This window comes from Xenopus laevis, chromosome 5L (genome assembly GCF_017654675.1).
Source record: "Xenopus laevis strain J_2021 chromosome 5L, Xenopus_laevis_v10.1, whole genome shotgun sequence".
Taxonomy (NCBI): domain Eukaryota; kingdom Metazoa; phylum Chordata; class Amphibia; order Anura; family Pipidae; genus Xenopus; species Xenopus laevis.
In genome coordinates, this window is record NC_054379.1 from 41540938 (window position 1) to 41560031 (window position 19094).

Sequence of the window (19094 nt, forward strand, 5' to 3'; positions counted from 1 at the left end):
ATTGATCAGAATCATCTGGCTAGCATTCATGTGTCAACAACTATATAGTTATTAGAACAGGTGGCCAGCTTTACTAAGCTCTGCTAAATTCTGCATGGGCTGATTTCTTTGGAACAATGAGTTTTGTAATGTTGCTGGGCAAGTTATTGTGTGTTGATGATGAATATTTAACTGGTAATTTAGACAATGAATATTTAACTGGTAATTTAGGGGGTTCACATTTAAGTTAACTTTTAGTATGTTATAGAATGGCCAATTTTAATCAACTTTCAGTTGGTCTTCATTATTTATTTTATATAGTTTTTAAATTATTAGCCTTCTTCTTCTGACTCTTTCCATCTTTCAAATGGGAGTCACTGACCCCATCTAAAAAACAAATGCTCTGTAAGGCTACACATTTATTATTATTGCTACTTTTTATTACTCATCTTTCTATTCAGGCCCTCTCCTATTCATATTCCAGTCTCTTATTTAAATCCATGCATGGTTGCTTGGATATGTTGGGCCCTAGCAACCAGATTGCTGAAATTGCAAACTGGAGAGCTGCTGAATAAAAAACTCAATCACTGAAAAAAAAAAAAATAATAAAAAATGAAAACCAATTGCAAATATCAGAATATTACTCTCTACATCATACTGAAAGTTAATTCAGAGCTGAACAACCCCTTTAGGATCGCAAATTTAGAGAGTGATCAGGGCTTGAATCAGTACAGGGATCACTTTGTTTATCATTTTAATTGTATGAAGTAAATCTATGGAGTAAGTATGTCTGGTATGAAAAGAACTGCCTGTTATTTCTTTTTTTAGCTAGTATGTGCTGTGAAAATAAGATCTGTAAGATCTATTTCTTTGTTTAAAAAACAAAGTTGTTTTCCAACAAAGGGAATCTTACAGCTTCGGCTCCCTTATAGTGAACTCACCACATCTATTTTTTACTGTTTGATGTTCTTGTTCTTGCAATGAGCTCAGTGCAGGTTTGCTCACCTCCAGCGACATAATTTCCGTTGTTCTTGCTGACACTTTTTTTTGGACTTGTTGCTTGTTTCAATATGACATGGGTTACACCTTCACCTGTTATTAGAATCTGCATGAACCTCTCCTAATGCTTAGATATAAACGTGTTTTCTTCTAGCCTGTTGTTTTGGTGTACAAAGGTACAATAGTCTTATGATACATTTACTGTATAGACAAAAGGTATTTAAAAAAGTGGGTCCAGGCAGTGACCTAATGGATGGGCCCCTGCCACCCTAACAAAATTTCTACTAAAGATGCTGGTTTTTTATTAGAAAGTTCAATAGGAATATAATAAATAAAATGGTTATGGTGTAGCTAGCCCAGGCAATTAAATTGATGCATGTGCCATTTCTGCAGTAGATCTAGGGGCCCACTTACTTAGCTCGAGTGAAGGAATAGAAGAAAAAATACTTCGAATTTCGAATGGTCGAATATGCCTACTTCGACCATCGAATTGGCTACTTCGACTACTACTACGACTTCGAATCGAACGTTTCGAACTAAAAATCATTCGACTATTCGACCATTCGATAGTCGAAGTACTGTCTCTTTAAAAAATTCTTCGACCCCCTTGTTCGCCACCTAAAACCTACCGAGGCCAATGTTAGCTATGGAAGGTCCCCATAGGCTTCCTAACAATTTTCTGATCGAAGGAATATCCTTCGATTGATGGATTAAAATCCCTCGAATCGTTCGATTCAAAGGATTTTATCATTCGATCGAACGATTATTCCTTCGATCGTTCGATCGTAGGGATAGTGCTAAATCCTTCGACTTTGATATTCGAAGTCGAAGGATTTCAATTCGGCAGTTGAATATCAAAGGTTAATATTCGACACTAGGTAAATCTGCCCCTAAATGTTTTGTGGTCATGGTGGTAATGGCCCTTTTTGCTCATTTGCTCATCGGCCTTGGTACATGCTAGTCTGGTTTATTTACAATAAATAAGGCAAAGTGCAAAAAACAAGCTCTTTTTAAACTTTGCCCATAGATATTTGCATGTTGTATTTGCATGCTACTTGCACAACTCTTCACACTCCTAGAATGGAGTGCCTCACTTTAAAAATCAATGATGAAATGGTGCAATTCATACAGTAGAAGTGACTAAGATGTAATTAATCCTTATTGGAAGCAAAACCAGCCTATTGGGTTTATTTAATATTCACATGATTTTCTAGTAGACTTAGGGGCAGATTTATCAAAGGTTGAGGTGAATTTTCAAATGAACTAGGGAATAGTCCAAATTAGAATATCGAAATTTATCACGTACTGTTGCTTTAAAAATTAGACTTCAAACATTCGCCATCTAAAACCTGCCGAATTGCTGTTCTAGCCTATGGGGGACCTCCTAGAACCTACTTGGAGTCAATTGGTGGACTTTAAAAAATCAAAGGTTTTTTGGGAAAAAATTCAAATCAGATTCAATCGAATGTGCTATTCCTTCGATTCGTACGCTTCAAATTCAGCCCAATACGGACCTATTCGATCGAAAACGGACCTATTCGACCAAAAAACTTTGACTTAATTTCAGTTGGTCTTTTTGAATTCGAATTTCGATGGTTTTTCAATTCGAAATTCGACCCTTGATAAATATGCCCCTTAAGGTATGAAGATCCAAATTACAGAAAGATCCCTTATCTGGAAAACCGCAGGTCCTGAGCATTCTGGATAACAGGCCCATAACAAAATTTGAACAGATAATGATGGGTTATACAGATATGGGATACACATTGTATATATTCTATTTGCCATAGTGTCCTGTTTAAACAAGCAATTCTTAACTATTTTGCTTTTCCTTTGAAATAATGAAGCAGTACCTTCAGCTTGACGTTAATTAAACTGCAGAAATGTCAATAAATCAATGGGGTGAAGGCTGTGCTCAGTCCGAGGGTGATAAGAAGCGGTAGCGGGGGGAAGAGCTGCACCAAAGTTCAATCAATGGATCCACTTATCCACATGTGAAATAATTCGGAAAAAGAGAATAAGAGGTGCGCTGGGAATACCTATAGAAAAAGAAGACAAAGCCTATATGGTGTAGTATCCTCTGTACACCGGAGCAGGTATTATGTAATTAAACCTGCTCACATTCATGAAAGGATCGTATCACAAAAGAAATCTGATTGCGTCTGTCATCAGTCAGTTTTATGCCTGTTGGATAAGAATGCCGGATAGTGTAGTACCGTCACTTTAGATAGGGCTGTTAGCCGGTGATGCGCTTACCTGAAGTTTGTGTGCGGCTAGCGTGTAAATCACTGTCAGGGCGTCTATTGTCAGGAACCGGTGACAGACACGGTTAGGTTCCTGACAATAGACGCCCTGACAGTGATTTGCATACTTTCATGACAACAATAGCTTCTGAAGTGTTTTTATTTCCTCCTCAGACTTGTTATTGGGCTCCTGTGGAAGATAAAAATGTAACTGCAAAGACATTTAAAGTAATTTTGCTAATTGTTTAGGATCTAAACTCTGTGTTTATGATATTCCATAAATGTATATATAATAGACTAGGGTCATACAGGTGGCTACCTGGCTACATTAGTACTTTAGTACTTAGTTTGAGTGCTGGTTGCTGGCAGGGTGGGTGCTATTAATAAACCAAATAATTGCATCCTCGAGTGGTCAGTTAATTAAATCTAAAGCAGGCAGGCCCGGATTTGTGGCGAGGCCTAGGGCGGTATGGCGCCCAGCCTCATTCTAAACAGCGCTAATCGACACTATGTTCTGGCAAATGCATGCACGCACTGCAGCAGGAAGGTAGGGGGTTGCGAAAATTGGCGGGCGCTAGGACCCTTCGGTGCGACGCAGCCTCGGGGCAGTGCAGAATGAAATCCGGCCTTGAAAGCAGGGGCCCCAAACGTTTTTTACCCATGAGCCACATTCAAACAGAAAAAGAGTTGCATTATACCCCCTCGCCAGGCGTTTTGGAATTTTGAAGTGATTTAATCGCTAATAAGGTTTCTTCTATTGTGATATCATTATCCATTTTCTGCTTTTGTTCAGTAGTAAGTATTGGCAACTGGATCTTTGCAAATATACTATCTGCTTGAGTTTCATTAAATTTAGCAGGTGACTGGTATATTTTAGAACAGTATGCTTTGAATTCTGATAATTTTATTTTCTGGGTTGCCAGTTATAGTTCCACTTCTAGTACGAATCTTATGTAAAGGAGTGATAGGGGTCGTCTCCTCTTAATTTTTATTATTTGTGGTATTAAAGTTATTTAGCTTTTTTTCCAACAGATCTGCAGTTTGCAATTTTAGCATCTGGTTGCTAGGGTCCAAATCACCCTAGCAACCATGCGTTGAATTGAATAAGAGGCTGTAATATAAATCGGAGAGGTCTGAATAGAAAGATGAGTAATACAAAGTTGCAATAACAATAAGGGGCAGATTTATCTAGGGTCGAATTTCGAAGTTAAAAATACTTCGATATTCGACCATCGAATTAAAATACTTCAAATTCGAACATCGAATTCAAACTTTTTTTCAGTGAATTTGGCCATCGAACGTTAGAAGTAAAATCGAACGATTTTATCGTACGATCGAACGATTTTTACTTTGACTTCAAAAACTTAGAAAAATGCTGTAGAAGGTCCCCATAGGCTAACATAGCACTTCAGCAGGTTTAATTTGGCGAAGTATTGAAGTCAAAGTTTTTTTTAAAGAGACAGTACTTCGATTATCGAATGGTCGAATATCCAAACTATTTTTACTTCGAACCGAAGTCAAAGTAAATTTGAAGTCGTAGTATCCTATTCGATGGTCGAAGTATCCAAAAATTACTTCGAATTTTTTTGCTTAGAAAATTCCCTCGAATTCACTTCGACCCTTGATAAATCTGCCCATAAATGTGTAGCCTTATAAAGCATATGTTTTTAGATGGGGTCAGTGACCTTCATTTGAAAGCTGGAAAGAGGCAAATAATTAAAAAACTATAAAAAAGAAAAATGAAGGCCAACTGAAAATATGCTTAGAACTAGCCATTTGAGAACATAATAAAAGTTAACTTGAAGGTGAACCACCACTTTAAAAATCACTTCTACAACAGCAATGTACTAGTGGTGTTGTGCTACAAAATCTCAATAAAGTTGTGATTTTCAAAACAAGGGGTGTATTTCACTTTGCGTATGTGCCAGCAGAGACTTCACTGTTGCACTACAGCATTCCTGTGCCAGCCACAATTCCCAGTGATTCTTCCTCAGCCTGCATTCCTGGCCATCAGATTGGGTGAGCTGTGCATTCAATGGGCTGCTACTGCTCGTGTCTGTGTGTGTCAGTGTGTCTGTGTGCCTGTGTGTCTGTGTGTGTGTGTGTCTGTGCTGCACTAACAACTAGCAGTTCCACTTCCCTGTCAGCTCCTCTGTCTCACACGTACCTGTGTAAAGTCTGTGTAATACAACTATTCTAGTTTTACTGAATGGGAAGTGTCAGTGCTGATCAGCGCTTGCACCCTTTGCTTGCACAAATTAACCTCTTGTTTGCTAATCATTAGCTTATCCCTAAACAGATTTGAGATGCATCCCTAGATGTATGCAATATGTGCCTTTCTCAGTGGAAACCCACCAGGAAGCCTTAAAAGGGGTGGTTCACCTTTAAGTTAACTTTTAGTATCTTAGAGGATGGCCGATTCTAAGCAAATTTTCAATTGGTTTTCATTATTTCTTTTTTATAGTTTTTGAATTATTTGCCTTTTTCTTCTGACTCATCCCAGCTTTCAAATGGAGGGGTCACTGACCCCATCTAATGCTCTATAAGGCTAAAAATGTTTACTTATTACAAGTATGGGACCTACTATCCAGAATGCTCAGGGACCTGGGGCTTTCCGGAGAACAGGTCTTTCCGTAATTTGGATCTTCTCATCTTAAGTCTACTAGAAAATCATGTAAACATTAAATAAACCCAATAGGCTGGTTTTACTTCAAGTAAGGATTAATTATTTCATAGTTTGGATCAAGTACAAGGTAATGTTTTATTATTATAGAGAAAAAGGGAATCATTTAAAAAAAATTGGATTATTTGATCGTAATGGAGTCTATGGGAGATGACCTTTCCGTAATTCGTAACTTTCTGGATAACAGGTTTCTGGATAACGAATCCCATACCTGTACTGCTTTTTATTACTCATCTTTCTATTCAGGCCCTCTCCTATTCATATTATTCAAATCAGTGAATGGTTGCTAGGGTCATTTGGACCCTAGCCACCAGATTGCTGAAATTGTAAACTGGAGCTGCCGAATAAAAAGCTAAATAACTAAAAAAAACTCTTCTGCCTTCTCTGCCCCACCCGTGACCTTAGACTGCAGCCTTCTGACTTTATAGGAGTACGCTTGCCCTGCCCCTTTTGTGATTTGATTGGCGGGGCAGCACAGGGTCTATAAATGGAGGGGGTTGGGTCGGGTGCGGTTTGAGCTTTTCTCGACCCACACATCACTACTGTCATCTTCTCTAAACACACTCCTTGCATTACTGATGCAGGGGAACCCTGGAGTTACCAGTTATCATTCCAGTGTGTGAGAAGCCCCCAATAGAGCTCCCTGCATAAATCATTTGCTTTACTGATCATTTTAACTATCCCAATTTTTTTTTCCTAGCAACCCATAGACGTTCTGCTCATGAAAACTGTAGCATTCCATCAATATTTATTTCTCACCTTTTGCCAAAAATGTTCATGTCAAATGAAATCAGAACACTAATATAAAATTGCCCACACCCTTTGTTTTACCCGTGTCCCAAGTCAGACTGACCCAGTGACATGTGCTATGACTTGGCTGGTCAGGGGACCACGTGGCTGTTTGGGCTGAGGCAACGAGCCGACTAAACTCCAGCAAAGGGCAATGTTACTCAGCAGACTGTCTCACTTCTGAATTTTTCTTTTAGAAACATTGCCCCGCCAATGTTTTATTGTTTATTGGTGAGCATATCTTCATGATGAAAGACTTATTTTTGTTTTTGTTCTGAAAAACTCCTCAACAATGGAAGTTTTCTTCAAAATCCAAACCCAATTGCACCCATTTTCATGCAGGAGATGCAATTGTGGTGATGATGCATTTGCGGGTTTGTCTAGTGCTAATTTTATGGTGTGCTTACATAAAATTATTTATATTGCCGTATTCAAATATGTTATTGTTAATAAAAAATCATAATATTTAATTCTGTACTTGCAAGAACCAACCTAATATAAGGGCTATTGCCCTCCTTCGAAAAACTGCTAGAAATCTCTCTCTCAAAATGCCTTGCTTTATGCTAAATTAGGGTAATGACATGGGGAGGCAGGAATTTTCCCTCAAAAAGCTGCATCGCTGCATCGCTCCAAGTAATATTTTACTTGCAGAAATTCAGCTTATTGCAGAAAAATTCCTGCCTCCCCGTCTCATTACCATAATGCACATGTTACTAAGGAGTGCTAAGTTGATCCTCCTTTTTTTCTGCTGTAACAACCTCTATTCTTCTGGAAAGGCTTTCTGATAGATATTAGAACATTGTTGCAGGGACTTCCTTCTATTTAGTCACAAAAGCATTAGTGAGCTTGACCACTGTTGTTGGGTGATCAGGCCTGGACTAAACACCACACAATTATTCTTCCACCAACATACTTTGATCATTCCACCAAGCATCATTCTCCTGGCATCTCCCAAACCCAGTCTCATCCATTAGAATGTCAGATGGACTGGGTTTATAACTCCAAAGAATGTGTTTTCACACTTTTCTATTCCTTATACAAACAATACTCAGATAATAACAGTAAACCACAAATCAGGGTTACATTGGCATTGCAAAGTAAAATAACAATCCATGTTTATGGAATTCCTTTGCAGAGGCCCAGAACTTGCACAATGACCTCTGTGACAAGGGATGTGTTTGGTCAATTGCTCGGAGGTGAAGGAACCGTGGAACGATTTTGCCTTCATTCTAAAGAAGTCAGAGCTGAGGTCATATCATTTGGCTGTATAATAACTCGTTTAGAAACCCAGGACAGGAATGGAACCTTTTCAGATCTAGTTCTTGGTTTTGATGTGATAGAAGGTAAGTTGGTGTGCTGTGCTTCTTTCTGTTCTATCGTTAATTATAGACTTAATAGAGTATTCTGCGAACACCCATGCTCCTGTTGGCTGTCCTACATAGAGGCCACATAGAGGCTACCAAATAACCAATCACAGGCTATATTTGGCATCTTCCCCCGGAATCTTTAGCATGTGTAACACTTTTTTGGACTATCCAGGCCAACGGAGTTGACAGGCAGGGCCTTCGCAAAAGTGAAGTATTGAAGAGACAAATGATCCACAGGTTACTTACATCAGTAAAGAGGCATTTGTAAAATATCTAGGCACACAGCTCAGATAGTATATTAGAGGCAGATGCAGGTGCATTCCAGGTGCTGTCAAGGCAGTACAGCACCTCCAGGCAGAAATACCACTCACACGTGGTCTGGATCTCACACAGTGGAGGGGTCAGGGAGGAGAACCTAAAGCCTGACACCCTATCCACTGTGTCACTTTACTGTAGGCAAATCTTACAGCCTGGCAAGCTACTTTCTGTTACACCTCCTTGAAGGAGCACAAAGCTGCTCTTTTTCTCTTCCCTCACTGTCTTAAGCTGGCCATAGACGCAAAGATCCGATCATACAAGTCATTGTGCAATCGGACTTTCCCATCTCCCGACCTGCCGCTAACCTTTCCGATCAAATAAAGTAGTAAAAGAACAGAACAGATCAGCAATGTTCTGCCCCTGACAGCAATCGTACGAAAGTTATGTCCGACCAAAGCTGTTGTCAGTCTCCCACTGAAAATCGTACGATCGGCAATACATGCAGAGATATTATCGGCAGCCAACAGAAATCTTTTAACCTGTCCGATCGACCAAACGACCGATCTCCACCGGACGAAAAATGTCGGGACTCTCCACACATGGTCCGAAAATCTTTGCGTCTATGGCCAGCTTTACTCTCCTAGAGACTCGATAACAATTATATTCCTGCTACTCACTAGCCTCATTCATGGGGTCCCTGCTCCCCGACTTCCACACTAGAGGTTCAGGTCCGTCTAGGGCAAACTGGCTTTACTGGGCCTTGGTGTACCCATGATCCCTGGAAATATCCAGATGGGTCAGACACCAGAAGGCAAAGAGGAAGATCCACCCCTTCTCACTCACTATACCAAAGTGTGACAGGAAGTGCACACAACACCTCTTGGCCAATAACTGGGATATGTAAATTATAACTAGCTACATGGGCATCTGCCCAACAACCAGGGAGATCAGGAAGTGTAGGGATTTAAAGCCATAGTGGTACATTAACACAAACACACATATGTGTCTCACGGGTAAAAAAAAGGTTGGAGACCCCTGCTTGAACTGTATTATTTTCAAATGTCAATCAAACATAATGAACATTCAAGCTATTGTAATGCTCTGTGGAAATGGGTGTTTTGACCATATTGTGCTGCTATTCTTACTGTACATGTGGTGCACAGGCTTGCACAAGAACATGAAGTCCCTATACTGGGAATGAATATGCAAAGCAGGTAAGAAAGGCTTGTTTTTCTGTGTGTCACTCATCAGTCTACAGGAGCATCCTGTGCAGTCTTCCTGCTTGTTCATGTGAAACAAGCATGGAACCACTTTTTACCTACAGTATGTGACTGATCTGTTTGCAGTTTATGCTTTTAATCTGTGTGCAAATGCATGCACCATGACAGAATGCACTGGCCTGCAAAATACCCATTTCTCTCTGTGCCGTTGTCACGGTCTGCATCCTAAATCCAGAACCAATGCTAAGCACCCTGTTCTCGGCTCTTGCTTCTGCCTTTAACAGCCGCCTTTCACCTCGGGAGGAGCTCTAGGCTAATCGGTTGCCGCCAGGTCTTATGAAGAGAGGTGCCAAGCAAAGGGTTCTGGACGAGCAAAGGGGCACCACGGTAAAGCAAAGTCTTTTGGGCAGAAGGTCACAGTACAAGGCGTAGACTGAAAGCTTAGTCAAATCAGGCCAGGTCGGGTCAAACCAGGAAATCAATCAGGAGGGATATGAGGCAGTTGGATACCTGGCAGCAGGAGTGATTCTGGCCCCTCCACCGCCTGAGGCAGCAGAGTTGTTGCTGCCCCCCTTCCCCGTGCACTTACCTTTTTGCGCCTGAGGGGGTCCAGGGGAGTCCACAAGGGCAGCAGAGAGGGCCAGTACGCTAGCGCAGAGAGCCTAACTGCGATCTCTGCGCTAGAAGAGCCGAATTTCCGGTTTGAAAAGTACCAGGAGTGGCATTTTGCCACCCCTGGTACCTAGTGGGGTGCTGCCACCTGAGGCGACAGCCTCAACTCGCCTCATTGCGAAGCATCAGGATTTCAGAAGTGAGGATAGTCAGTAGCAGGCAGGGGTCACAACAGGTTATCAGATCACAGAAAACAGAAGCTTTAACAGCACAGAGGCACCAGGAACTCCCTAAACTTTGCACCATTGCCCGCTGGCGTCATCATGTCAGCGTGAATGCCCCTATAAAATAGGAAGAGGCGCGCCGCGTGCGCCCTAAGGAACCGGCTGCTATTATCTTTTATATGCTGAAAATAAAAAAAAATTAAGAAAATAAAATATACACCGTGAAGCTGATTTTTCTGTCTAGTAATAAGTCAACTCAACTGGACTTGCTGTATTTTCATTTTCCTTGAAGACGTTTTGCTAGTCACCCGACTGGTTTTCTCAATTCAGAAAAAAGAAAATGCAGCAAGTCCAGTTGATTTGACTTATTACTATAGATATACCATGACCTGATTGAACGAGAACCTTCACAAACAGACTTTTCTTTATGTTCTGTGAAAGAAAACAAAGCAGCTGGGAAAAGAAAAATATGGCTCATGAAACATTTAAGCTAACAGACCCACAAGGGCCCCTGAAGGGATATAATGTGGCCCATGGGCTGGCTGCTCATCTACAGTGGCTTTCAGATATGAATGTCTGCTAGGCACTGCTTTTAGCTACATTCCACTGGATTTAGAGAGAGGCTCCTGGAAATACAGGAAAGCTGGGTCCTCATCTGAGGGAAACATATAAATCAAAAATATCCAACAGATTTGGCATTTAGTATATGCTGAAAATGTTTTCTAAGTGGGCCTTGTTGTGAACAAGAATATGCCAGTGCATTATATAAATATAGCAGGAAAATGCTTTAAAAAGTTGTGTTTCAGGCTGATCTATTGAAAATGTCTGCAAAAACACTACTAGCCCCACCCATCAGTTTCACTTCCTGCTGCCTCCTTTCCCAGGCTGTGCAGGGAAGCTGGCAGCCCTCAGTACACTGCACTGTAGGATAGGAACCAATCAGCAGCTAGGCTGACCCGATAGGAAACTGAAACCTGCCTTTGTAAAACCAGCACCATATATTATTCATTATTGCCTACATGATTATGAGCAGGTTCAAGTGTCCTTTAAGACTGGGTCCGGGGCAAATAGCCCTCTGCTCTAAATCATCCTTACGATGCAGTTAGTGAATCTGCAAAGCACAATAACAATTGTTTGTGAGCTTCACCCTTAGAGATAACATCAGTCACTAAGGAAATACGTACATCTTACATAAACCCAGATAGTGCACCAGGTGATCCTTTTCTTGATATCCGAGTGAGAACCGACACCGATAAAGCCGGAGGAACTGGGGCTGTTTTGAGCTCACATTTGCAAAATCTGCAAAACCCACAAAACTGCAACAACATGTTTTATTTGATCAGCTAAAAAGCATCAGAAATGAAACCAATTTGGAGACCGTGTAGCAATAATTCCAAAATTAGTAAGGTGTGAAAAACCCATTGCGGCCTACTAAATTGAGAGTTCTTGTTTTTCTATCCCAAAATAAAAGCATGCTCAATATTGAACATATTCATCAGTTACACGTGGGGCAGAGTTCAAAAAGAATTGAGCAAAGTTTGACTTTTGCCATCTCGCAATGACATCTGCTGGTAATGCAATATTATAGGAAGGAATGTGAATTACAATGCCTTGCTGTAGTACCTGTAGTATATTGTATAGTTACATTGTTAAATCGGGTTGAAAAAAAGACAAAGTCCATCAAGTCCAACCCCTCCAAATGAAAACCCAGCATCCATACACACACCCCTCCCTACTTTTAATTAAATTCTATATACCAATACCTATACTAACTATAGAGCTTAGTATCACAATAGCCTTTGATATTATGTCTGTCCAAAAAATCATCCAAGCCATTCTTAAAGGCATTAACAGAATCAGCCATCACAACATCACCCGGCAGTGCATTCCACAACCTCACTGTCCTGACTGTGAAGAACCCCCTACGTTGCTTCAAATGAAAGTTCTTTTCTTCTAGTCTAAAGGGGTGGCCTCTGGTACGGTGATCCACTTTATGGGTAAAAAGGTCCCCTGCTATTTGTCTATAATGTCCTCTAATGTACTTGTACATAGCATTATTCCACTATAATATAGCATAACTAACAAATACAGAATAACATCCCCAGGTCCCCAACTAGGTGTGAGGTCCACAGAAAAAGAACCCCATTATCCTTCTTCTATAGAGTCCGTTTTTGGCAAGTGATTTTAAAAATGAGTTCCTTTTTCTCTATAATAAACTAGGCATGTAATTTGTTACTGTATTCTTTAAGTGCCTGGCTTGAACCAATAAGACTATAATTAGGAGGGTGCACACCCTAATTCATGTTGAGGTGCTAATCCTTTGGAGACTGCCCAAGTGAAGCCTCCTTACATGTAAATTCAAAAACAATATATAAGGATTGCACACTCAGTTATAAAAAGTCAAAAATGTAATTAGTCATAAACACTTACATATCAACAATTAGCCCAATGATTGGCCGTACGCGTTTTGACCACAAAAGTGGTCTTCATCAGGGTAAAAATCCATAAAGAGAAAAAAGAGATGCTGCCTTTTATCTCTTGTTAGGGGGGGAAATGGGAAAGAGAACTGTGCGGCGCTCACAGTTAAGACATTTTTGAATTCCTTGTTTGTGGAATCATGTGATTTTTTGGATATCCCAAAGTGGGATACTTTTGGTCCAATTTTTCAGTGCATGTGGTCAAGCAGCTGACTCTGAGAGAATGTAGCAGCTCCAACAAGATAGCCAAACATGGGCAGATAGGTGTGCGGATTCATTCATTCCTGATGGCAGCCCAATGACCATAGTACAGTATACTGCTGACAACATTGCACTTTCTCTGTTGTGAACTGATCTTTGGTCTGAGGGCTGAAAGTTCAGATTAGCCTAATTGGGTTAATTACATGGTCATGTAAAGATTCTTTCAGCTGATGGCCTGGCCAAGTGAGATCATTAAATGTATAACCAGCTCAAGAGTTTGTATCATACAACCCCATTTTAATGTGAATAAAAAGAGAATGAGAGGATTTGCAGATCATTTAACCCCTATATTTAATAGCAAACAGTACAAAGACAACATATCTGGTTGACACTGAGAAATGTTATGGGTTTTCTGAAAAATATATGCTCATTTTGAATTTGATGGCAACAAGTTTCTAAAATGTGGGGCGAGGGGCATGTTTCCCACGGTGTTGCATCAGCCCATCTTTTAAAGGGGTTGTTCACATTCCAATTTATTTTTTTCAGCTAAGGAAACTTTATTCTTTAATTGTTGCAACATTTGCCTTTGCAGTGTGTCATGTACTGTACCCTTCCCAATCTTTACTTGTGAGAGGCCTTTACTGGGTTTCACTCTTTTTAGCATTACACAACGTTTTCAATCTTTTATTGCCCCATCCCAACTTTTTTGAAACATGTTGCTGGCATATATTTTTCAGCAAACTATAACATTTCTCATTTTCAATATCTGATACGTTGTCTTTACAATTTGCAATTAAACATAGGGCTTCAATGATTTGAGTCATTCTCTTTTTATTTATATTGCTGCTTACCCTAATGCTCAGTTTTCTGAAAAATGTGTCTTTCCATAATTTGGATCTTTGCCTTAAATCTACTAGAAAACCATGTAAACATTAAATAAACCCAATAGGCTGGTTTTGCTTCCAATAAGGATTAATTATATCTTAGTTTGGATCAAGTACAAGCTACTGTTTTATTATTACAGAAAAAAGGGAAATAATATTTAAAAATCCTTTCTGGATAACAGGTTTTTAACGGAACCCCTACAATTTAGCCTATTTCCAGGTAGGCTGTCCACACGTCTACATATTTAAACCCCTATTAGACTAAATCGCCAAAAACTTTAATAAAACATAGTTGAAATTCTTAAAATGTCATAAAAAAGTTTTATGGAAAAAAGATAAAAATGATAATTTGTTTGCCATGGTAACATTTTTCACTTTATTTTTGTCAGGCTATACAAACAAACACCCTTATTTTGGAGCAGTTATTGGGCGGGTAGCAAACAGAATTGCCAATGGTAAATTCACTGTGAAAGGAAAGGATTATCGTTTGGCCATAAACAATGGACCGAACAGTATACACGGAGGCCTGAAAGGGTTTGACAAAGTAAGTAAATGCGACCATCTTTTGCTTCCTCATCATATGCTCATCTTTGAAAAAATTTTAAGTTGTGGTTTCGCGTCTGTTCAGTTTTCAGTCCTTAAAGTGGTTATTCATCTTTAAGTGAACATTTAGTATGTTCTAGAATGGCCAAGTCTAAGGGGCAGATTTATCAAAGGTTGAATTTTCAAAGTGAAATATACTTCGAAATTCAACCATCGAATGGCTATACTTCGACTTCGAATATCGAAGTCAAAGTTTTTTTTAACGAATTTGACCGTTTTGCGGTCGAAGTAAAATCGTTCGTTCGAATCGAAAGGATTTCAGCGATCGATCGAACGATTTTACTTCAACTACAAAAAACTTATAAAAATGCATTTGAAAGTCCCCATAGGCTAACATAGCACTTCGGCAAGTTTAATTTGGCGAACTATTGAAGTCGAAGTTTTTTTTAAAGAGACAGTACTTCGATTATCGAATATTCAAACTATTTTACTTTGAATTGAATTCGAAGTCGTAGTATCCCATTCGATGGTCGAAGTATCCAAAAAATTACTTCTAATTTCGAATTTTTTTTACTTCGAAAATTCCCTCGAATTCACTTTGACCCTTGATAAATCTGCCCCTAAGTATTGATTATTTCTTTTTTGATTGTTCTTTGATTATTTGGTTACTTCTGACTCTTTCCAGCTTTCAAATGGGGGTCACTGACCCCATCTAAAAAAATGCTTCAAATGTATTGTTATTGCTACTTTTTATTACTCATATTTCTATACAGGCCCTCCCTTATTTATATTCCAGTCTCTTATTCAATTAATGCTTGGTTGCTAGGATAATTTGGATCCTAGCAACCAGATATCTGAAACTGGAGAGCTGCTGAATAAAGCGCTAAATATCTCAAAACCGAAATAGATTGGAGGCAAAATGTCTATACGAGCAGTAGATGGTATAATAATAAGCAACCACAGCAAAATCAAGTTATAAAAACGATTACATTTGCCAGGGGCAACAGCTTTATTTATAAAAGAAGTTGGCCATACATGTTAAGGCTGAAAATTCATTGTCTCTTACAGCACGATGTATTCTCTAAAACTACAATGTGCAAAATAATCCTGCAGGATAGCGATGGGCTATCCTGCAGGATCGGCAGGCGTGAATTCGCGGGCAATTTCCACGTTTTGCCGCCGACAAACGAATTAGCAAAACTGCAGCGAAAAATCCGCTAAAAAAAAAAATGTGGTCACGCTTAAAAATTGTCGAGCGTCAAAATGATTCGGACGCCCATGGACTTTAATGCACTTGAACAAAATAAGCGTGCATATAAAAATGGCGATGGGCGTCGAAATTGACACACGTCAAAATAATTTTGATGCCCGTTGACCAATACTTTTCGCAAATTTTTTTGGCATTTCGCAGATTTTGCGGGAAATTCACACATTTTCTGGCGAAGCGGGACAAATTCGCCCATCCCAATACTGGACTAGCCAATGAGGGATGTGAGGCACCAGGTGTGTGACATAGTTGGTTTTGTCAGGAATTGGAAGAGAAGGATTGGTATTCTGGTCTACTCCTTCCTTGGACAGTGGAGAAAGTAATGTAATGTGCTGTGGGCATCTGTTTAGAGAATCCTGTTATTGCAGAACTATATAAATACAAATATACATGGACTGGCCAAATGACAACTGATAAATATATTCATATATTTTCACTGTAACGGCTCAGAAATGCTGACGCTTTGTCTTCTTTCATTATAAAAATAGCGTTATGTCTTCATTAGTTTTCTCATGAAGTGATTGGTATGAATGTGACTGACCCAAATACTCAGTTAACTGGAAAAATGTTCATAGGGATTTCATATTTGCCTGGAAATAGCAATTCCAGATGTGTCAAGCTGCTCTGAGGCCTGTAGCCAAGCCTGGGGAATACATGTTGTATGGTAATTAAAAGCCAGATTTGTCTGACTCTGTGCTTAGTAGCCTCTCTATATGTTCCAGTCTGTAGTCCGTCACCATCCGTTTTAAAGGGAAAGTAAAGTCTAAAATAGAATAAGGCTAGAAATGCTGTATTTTGTATACTAAACATAAACATGAACTTACTGCACCACAAGCCTAATCAAACAAATAATTTATGCGTTCAAAGTTGTTAACAGGGGGTCACCATCTTGTAACTTTGTTAAACATCTTTGCAAGACTAAGACTGTGCACATGCTCAGTGTGGTCTGGGCTGCTTAGGGATCGTCATAAACAAAGCTGCTTGAGTTCTGCATTGCTGGGAAGTAAGGCAGGGCTCCCCCTGCTGTTCATAAGTATGATTGTTTCCCTGCTCAGCAGTTAGGGACCGTCTGACAATTCCTATCCACAGCAGTAAATGAAGGGAGAATTTCACTGCATACAGTCAGGTTTCTTATAAAAACGGTACACATTTTTTAATTAAAGTATATTGGAGATAGGTTTCGTTTTCATTAAAGAAAGTAAAAATGGGATTTTATGTTTTTGCCTTTACATGCCCTTTAATTATTAAAGGGGTTGTTCACCTTCCAAAGACTTTTTTCAGCTCAGTTGTTTTCAGATTGTTCACCAAAAATAAAGACTTTTTTCAGTTATTTTCTATTTATGACCATTTTTCTAATATTGAAGTGTAAAGTTTCATTTTTTACCTTCTTTTGTCTTTCTAAAGCAGCTATGGGGGCCGGAGACACTGACTGTATCAGTAATTTCCAAATGCTTACAAATACCCAGAACAATCACTACCAGGCTCACGTCCCACAGGGTAATGCGTTATATCTACCACTCTCCGGCAACTCCACTTTTACTGCAATTGTGGTGCTGGTCCTCCGGCGACCCAGCAAGGTTCCTTAGCAACAGTAGTAAATTCACGGATCCGCACACACACCATTATCTGCAGTCGGGAACGTGGCCCCTCTTTTTATTATTATACCACAAGCAAGATCAGCGTTTGGGGGGGTTTAACCTCCCTTCATCAGGATACAATCTCAAGGTTGACGCATCTATATCTGCAAAACCCCTCCTTTTTTCCCACAATCCATTCTTCAAAATACACAAAGAATTTTTTTTACCCCCTTGGACATGTGAGTGTCGCAGACACTTTCCAAGATGGTGACCCCCTGTGACAAGTCTGGTAAAAAAAAAAGTGGTAAAAAATACAGGTATATCGTTTTTGTAACCAAGTCCCAAGTGTGGTTAAAATACTGTGTTGTATCAGTGGTTTTCACATAAAATAAGTGACCCTGGAAGTGATTTTAAATGTATTACAATTATATTGTGTGTGTGTGTGTGTGAGAGAGAGAGCTTGTTACTAGTTCTGTAATTATATTTGTTACTAGTTCTGTAATTATATATGCATGCATCAATCAATAAACTTTCCTGGTATTACAGGTGCTCTGGGCCCCTAAGATCATAGAAAATGGTGTCCAGTTCTTCTACAAAAGTGCAGACGGCGAGGATGGGTACCCCGGCGAATTAAATGTGTGGGTGACATACACACTTATTGGCAGAACCTTGACTGTGAACTACAGAGCACAAAGTAATAACACTACACCTATAAATCTGACAAACCATTCCTACTTTAACTTGGCAGGACAGGTAAGAATGAATTGACAAGCTGTGTTTTCACAAATTTTATTCTGAACAGTACATAGTTATCACTTGTCAGCGGCTACACACAAAACGGACAAAACAAAGGGTACAAACTATTGCACAGAGGGTAGAGTGCAAATTATATATTAGCAATAGGCTGGCAAAGCCCCTGTTCAGAAAGCAGTCTCAGGTATAGGCAGTGCCGGGCCAGGTCTGTCAGTTGCCCCAGGCAACCCAGCTGGCCATTGGCAACTTAGGTCCCCAGCACAGCTGTGCGCAATGTCGTACAACCGAGGACTCGCGTGCGCAACCGTGTGTAATCGAGGACGCGCGTGTGTTATCGTGCGCAACCGAGGGCGCGTGTGTGTGGTCGAGCGCAAAGCACTTCGACTTCACAGAGCGCACCCACTTTTCAATGTGGTAACACTTGCTGGACATGGGGTAGGCTGCATATAAGGTAAGTGCCTGGCGCCCCCAAGCTTTGCGTCCTTGGCAAGTGCCTCTTGTGCCTACCCCTAGTTCCAGCCCTGGGTATAGGATCCTTTATCCAGAAACCTGTTATCCAGAAAGCTCTGAATTATGGGAAGGTTGTCTCCAATAGTCTCCATTTCAACTAAAATAACAAAATTTTGAAACATATTACATTTTCCCCTGTAATAACAAAACAGTACATTGTACTGGATCCCTACTAGGATCGAATTAATCCTTATTTGAGGCAAAACAATCCTATTGGATTTATTTAATGTTTACATGATTTTTGCAGATTCAAGATTTAACGTTCCAAATTATGGAAAGACCTCTTATCTGAAAACCCCAAGTCCCGAGCATTCTGGATAACAAGCCCCATACCTGTATACTTAATGGGGAACTATCGCCAAAATGAAAATTAAATATAAGCTTCCTTATACTGAAATAAGAAACTTTCTAACTACAACCAAGTAAACATTTTGTACCGTTTCTGAAATAATCAAGTTTATCTTCACTATTCCTCTCTGAGAATCTGTTTCTTCTCATTCTCTCTGTC

The 19094-nt window shown here is 39.8% G+C and overlaps 1 protein-coding gene across 4 annotated transcripts in view; it reads left to right on the top strand.

The window, feature by feature from the left end:
• The window catches only part of galm.L (galactose mutarotase (aldose 1-epimerase) L homeolog), a 49562-nt gene that overhangs the window by 23566 nt on the left and 6902 nt on the right, over window positions 1-19094 (top strand). Inside the window, exons 1-4 of one of the 4 annotated variants that reach the window (XM_018261531.2) lie at window positions 2890-3002; window positions 7829-8036; window positions 14326-14480; window positions 17870-18076. In XM_018261531.2, coding sequence (XP_018117020.1) covers window positions 7847-8036; window positions 14326-14480; window positions 17870-18076 — 552 coding nt within the window. In that variant the 5' untranslated portion in view covers window positions 2890-3002; window positions 7829-7846. 4 annotated transcript variants of the gene reach the window in all.